We start from the raw sequence: 5,804 nt of genomic DNA, 5'->3' as shown, positions 1-5,804 counted from the left end.
CTTTCATCCTCCGACTGATGGATAGTCTGAGAGGACGATCCAGGTGTTGGAGGATATGCTCAGAGCATGTGTGATTGATTTTGAGGGTTCATGGAGTAAGTACCTTTCGTTGATTGAATTCTCGTACAACAATAGTTATTAGTCAACGATTGGAGTGGCTCCCTATGAGATGTTATACGGGAGGAAGTGTAGATCACCCATTCATTGGGATGAGATGGGTGAGAGGAGATATCTGGGGCCAGATATGGTACAGAGGACAAGTGAGGCCATAGAGAAGATTCGGGCTAGGCTGCTCGCATCTCAGAGTAGGCAGAAGAGCTACGCTGATCCTAAGCGTAGGGACGTGGAGTTTCAGGTTGGGGACCACATCTTTCTTCGAGTTTCACCTCTGCGAGGGGTGAGGAGGTTTGGTAAGAAGGGCAAGCTAAGCCCTAGATTCATTGGACCATTCGAGATCCTGGAAAGGGTTGGTCAGGTGGCTTACAAGTTAGCTTTGCCGCCATCGTTGTCTAGAGTTCATGACGTGTTCCATGTCTCCATGCTTCGGAAGTATGTCTCAGATGTGACTCATGTGTTGAGGCATGAAGATTTGGAGTTACAAGCAGATTTGGCTTACGAAGAGAAACCAGTTCAGATCTTGGACCGAAAAGATAAGGTGTTGCGGAACAAAATGATTCCTCTGGTTAAAGTGATGTGGAGGAATTGTAAGGTCGAGGAGGCGACCTGGGAGCTTGAGACAGCTATGCGGGATCAGTATCTGGAGTTGTTCAGGTAAATTTCGAGGACGAAATTCTCATTAGGAGGGGATAGTTGTACGACCCAAATTCACTAATAAGGCTTAAGGGCCTTGATTAGTGTGCCTGGAGGGCATAATGGGAATTATGTGTGATTTTAATGATTAAGATGCATGATTATGATTTAAAGCATGTTATATGACTATTTGAGTATTTGAGATGCATGACTACATGATAATTATGTTATGTGATTTGTACCACGTGAGTGTGGTGATATCAATGTGATGCACGTGTCGAGACGGTCCTAGAAAGCTAGATAATGGTAACTGGTGATTTGGTAACATGTGTAACTGTTAGTAACCATAGAGGGTAACAGGTTTTGCTAGAGAAGTGGTAGAATTGAAATGTAAGTAAAAGGAAAAGAGTACCCTTGAGGTTTAGTTAGAAAGGGATATTAGTGGAGGGATAAGGTGGTCTTTTGGCAGTGGTTTAGATGGCTTTGGCTGAGGGAAATGGATATACACAATTCTTTTATGCTAAGTATAACTGAAATTAAGGTTTGGGAGGTTAGAGAAATCAAGAAGGAAAAAGAAGAATTAAGAACCTAGAAGGCAAAGAGGAGGAGGAGTTGAGCTGTGTTCTTTCAGGCTAGTAAAGGGTCTAAGGGTGTGGAATCAAACACAGATCAAGGTCTACACTGAGGTAAGGATTTAGTCCCTGTTTTGTTAGGTTCTTAATTTGATTTTGGAAGGAATTAAAAGATAGCCATGGCTTGTTTTGCATGGAAATTCAGCTGGTTTGTCAAGGGGAAGTTCAGTTTAAAGCTTAGATTGGAGGAGGCTCAAGTTGGATTTCTGATCGAGGTAAGGGTATTAAACATGTTTGAAATCTCATAGCTGTTATGGTTTAAGAATCTAGAGGTGTGGTTTGCACCTTGCTCAAGTTTTGGTTTAAGGGTTTGAATCTGAAATTTAAGTATGAATTCTGTGAGTGGTTGTGTAACTGAGCTAGATTATGGTGTTTATGGGTTGTTGAATGATCTATTTGGGGTTTTGAATTGGTTTTGGGGCTTAGGTATGAGTTTGGGGTGATTTGGGTTAGGGAAAAACGCAGGGGAAAACCCAGAAATCTGGGTTCGCGAAGGAGCGCCGCGGCCCTTTTCTTGGGCGCCGCGGCGCTAGGCTGTTTCTGAGCAAAGCGAGTTCTCTAACTTGCTGGGCGCCGCGGCACTAGGCCAATTTCAGAACATGGGATTTCGCAATTTTGAGCCTTTGCTCCGGGGGTTCAGGGGATGTCTTCGGTGCATTGTTTTAGAGATTTGGGGGATTCCGAGAGTGTGGGATTGGTTCCGGGAGGTATTTTTGGATTGGTTAGTGGCAAAGGGTGTTTCATTTGTGTTGTGACTAGGTCTTTGGAGAGGCTCGGGGTAGAAGGCCGTGCTCGCGGCTTTGGGGCATCGGAAGCTCGGAATACAGGTGAGAAAACTGCACTCGACTTTATGTTGTGATGGGACTAAGTGCTCCCGACAATTGTTTCGTGTCAATGATGGTATTACGCCATGGGACATGTAAAAGCGGCCTAGGAGAGCCGTACATAGCATTTGCGCACAGGGCGCGGCTTGGCCACTGGTAGCCGAGAATATTCACTGAGCTCGGCTTAATTAGGCCGGAGTCAGTGGGATAACGTAGGGAGCAGCTTAAGAGCGCTAGCCCTAGTTATCATTTGTGCTGTGATATGAGAAATGAATTGATGAACTTAATGTGTTGAATACTTGGTTATGCTAATTGATTACATGTTTGAGAACTTATGACGTAATGTGAGTTATGGTTTGTCTGTTGGTTGCTTATGCCCTATTGTTGTGTTTTCTTGCTCGGCCTTGGCTCATGGGTGCTACGTGGTGCAAGTAAAGGCAAAGGCAAGCTGGACCAAGCCTGAGGTGGAGAGCTCTGAGGTGGAATGTACATAGCCAGCGGTTCGACCGCCACAGTCGAGGAGTGGACCAAGACAGGGATCACCTAAATGCTTATTTTGCCTTCGTATGGCCGGTTGTTGTATATAAACCTTGTGTCTTTTGTAAACGGTCTTTGAACATAATATTTTTGGGATCCCATGTAACAGATGATGCTTTTTAATGAAAATGTGGCTTTTGAGACCAAAACGCTTTTAACCCTAGTTCCTTTATAATTTCAATAACACGATTTTATTTAAATGACTTGATTAGCAAGTCTGGCACTTTATAAAAACACAGTGTAACGGTCTTGGCTATCCAGGGCGTTACACTTATAGATTACCCCTAACAATGTGACCAAGATACGAGCTCCACTGCATCCTAATGGGTGTCCCAATGATACAGCCCCACTATGTACGTTAAGGCTTTCCTGAGATATTTGGAAATTGGAAGAGTAAAAAAATGTAGATAAGGATAGTGACAAAATGGAGCAAAGCTGAAATGCATTGTGGACAGATGAATGACTATACAAATTGCAGAAAATGGAAGAGTGATCACATTTAAAATAACATACATTTTAGACTTAAGAGTAAATCAACTTGAAAGAAATTATCTAGTTTTCTCCAAACTCATAGGATTAAGACCAAGCAGCTTTTGATTGGCTAGAGCTACAACCTAGAGAGAAGACGGACAAATATAAATGAATGAAAAAAATGCTTACTAAATCAGGAACAATATAGGGATTGCAAGTACTAAAATCTTACAGAAAACGCTTCATTTATTTCATAGTAATCAATCTGAGAAGCATCTAAACCAGGATTTGAAATAGCTTTTGGTATCACAAGGGCTGGAGCAGTTGTAAAGAATTCAGGTGCCTGCGAAGATAATCTTCTTTGAGCTATGTTTCAGCAACAGGAAAATAGAACTAGGAAGCCAATTCATTGGAGTACCTGAGCTGCATCAGCATAGCCCTTAATCTTTGAAATTACTTGCAATCCAAGTTGAAGTGCCTTCTCTCCACTCACTAGGACTAATGTAGCTACACCATCACTATTCATGATAAAAACCAAACCATATTCAGGCAAGTTAAAATCTGAAACCCTAGTCACACACACATAAAAATAAGAAAAAGGCTGCCCACAGAAAATAAACTAGTTTTGTTGTAGCATAAACTACAATAAGTGTTGCACACCAGTTGCTTAAATGTACAAGAAAGTAAATGAGTATTTAGATAGTGCAAGCCTCTAAACAGAAGGCACAGGAAACAATATATCTGATTGCATTACCACACTAAGTTAATAATTTTTTTTTCAGCATTGGCAGCGGGGGGAAAGAGAGAGGTGGGAACCTTATGATTGAAGCATTGCCAGCAGTAACAGAGCCCTCGTTCTGCTTGAAACTTGGTCTTAGCTTTCTTAATTTTGCAGCATCAAACTATGAAGAGAGACAAAAAAAAATTAAAAGTACTGAAGCAAGTATTGAAAAATCTGACTTAAAACCTACTTTTAACTAGAAAACCTTACTATGACATAAATATTAATAATTATACAAGTTCACAACATTTAGTATATACCATTTAGTATCAAGATAACCCACATCCATATATTTTTTGTAAAAAAATGGACCTCAGAAAATCCTAGTACCCTAGAAGCAATCAAGCCAATAAATTGCACTGGTAGAAACTTCTAATTATGGATCAAAATTGCTTTCCAAATGAGGAAGCAAGAAACATTCACAACTAGAGAAGAAATATGGATTCTGAACTGACTCTAATTTTGATTTTTGCATTGTGAAAAAAAAAATTACAACAGTAATTTATGTAATTTACTGTCAAAAGAACAAATTTTCTAAAGTAAATTATGTTTCTATTAGATGTGCATACCTTTTCTAGACCTTCATCCTTGTCAACAATTTTGGATGGCATCCCTCGGCCCCCAGGCACTTCAACCTACAGTTACAAAATTGTGAACCAAGATGGATATTGTAAATTAACTTCAACCATAAAACTAATCTTTTTATAAAGAAATAAGTCATACTGGGGCTAGACCATGATCTCCAACATAGCAACCCTTAAAGAAAACCATACCAAAATGATATGTCACAAAAACTTGGGAAAAATGAGGTAAACGATGAATATATTTTCATTTATTTTAATAGAAACAGATAAGACCCACATAAAACACTTCAAATTTCAAGTACAGTAGACCAAAAATTCACCTGTAAATCTAAAGTTGTTAAAAATGAGCACTTCTTGGTGAGTGCAATTAAGCCAGAACTTGAGACGTTAGAGCACCAAATTAAGCTCAGCTTCTCAAGTTTCGGAAAGCCTTTGCCAAGGGCAATCAACCCAGCATCAAATAAACTACATGACTCAAATCCAACATCTTCAGGCCCATTTTTCTCAGTAGCATATAGTTGAAGAGACGAAACCACGTTATTGTTATTCCCGTGCCTTCTTCCCTGTCCCCATAATCAAATAATAAACAATAAACTGGGTCATATCGATAAACAAGAACAAGCTTAGCCCGATTGGTACCACATCCGCCCTAATTCAATCCAATCATACGACCCAGAATTAGAGAAAAAAAATTATACGAGGGAGAAACGGGTGAATCACAATCTAGAATCCGGCAGAAACTGAAGGTCAATTAGTTTGGGGTAAATAAAATATCTTACGAGCTGAACGGGGAGCGTAATATTCAAGCGCTCATCAATGTGAACATTATGAACATTGAATCGATGGGCAAGGAGCTTGACGAAGAGGTCAGGACTGCCGGTAGTGCCGACCCGGAGCGTGGTGCGGCATTTTATTTCGTTTCTTTTTTTTCTTAGGCCTCTGTCTTGGGTCACCATATTTCCACCTTGAGTTCTTCATCAACACAATGATTACAGTTCGAGCTTGAGGTGGTGAGGAAGGACCTCTCCTTGGCCAAGGCAGAGAAAGATGAGTTGATCGCACGGGTCATCGATTTGGAGGGCCATCTTGCTGAGGTGGTCTACAAGAGGGATGCTGCAATAGCCAAGGCTCGCGTCGACCTCTTGGTCTAACACCAGGCTCGAAGCCAACATTGATACCCTCAATGAGAAGAATAGTTCTCTTGAAGTTGAGCTGATGAATGCTA

The 5,804-nt window shown here is 40.8% G+C and overlaps 1 protein-coding gene across 1 annotated transcript; it reads right to left on the bottom strand.

Moving 5' to 3' along the window:
- Positions 1-3,158: 3,158 nt before the first annotated feature.
- Positions 3,159-5,153, bottom strand: LOC133791135 (acetyl-CoA acetyltransferase 1-like). Its single transcript, XM_062229045.1, has 6 exons — positions 4,900-5,153; positions 4,565-4,630; positions 4,031-4,116; positions 3,633-3,732; positions 3,447-3,557; positions 3,159-3,357 (listed from the first exon to the last, which is right to left on the bottom strand). The coding sequence occupies exons 2-6, from the start codon at positions 4,604-4,606 to the stop codon at positions 3,292-3,294; spliced, it is 405 nt and encodes a 134-aa protein (XP_062085029.1). The 5' UTR covers positions 4,607-4,630; positions 4,900-5,153; the 3' UTR covers positions 3,159-3,291.
- Between the last annotated feature and the right edge of the window lie 651 nt (positions 5,154-5,804).

The sequence above is a fragment of the Humulus lupulus genome, chromosome 7, assembly GCF_963169125.1.
Source record: "Humulus lupulus chromosome 7, drHumLupu1.1, whole genome shotgun sequence".
Lineage (NCBI taxonomy): Eukaryota > Viridiplantae > Streptophyta > Magnoliopsida > Rosales > Cannabaceae > Humulus > Humulus lupulus.
The sequence above is the reverse complement of the archived record's forward strand: the minus strand, read 5'-3'. Positions and strand labels throughout refer to the sequence as shown.

What these genes read in the sequence shown, in the direction of transcription:
- LOC133791135 (XM_062229045.1), bottom strand. Translation starts at nt 4,606, where the DNA reads ATGCCATCCAAAATTGTTGACAAGGATGAAGGTCTAGAAAAG. An exon ending in AGGATGAAGGTCTAGAAAAG is followed by an intron (nt 4,117 to 4,564) that starts GTATGCACATCT and finishes CTCTCTTCATAG; the next exon opens with TTTGATGCTGCAAAATTAAG. An exon ending in GCTATGCTGATGCAGCTCAG is followed by an intron (nt 3,558 to 3,632) that starts GTACTCCAATGA and finishes TTATCTTCGCAG; the next exon opens with GCACCTGAATTCTTTACAAC.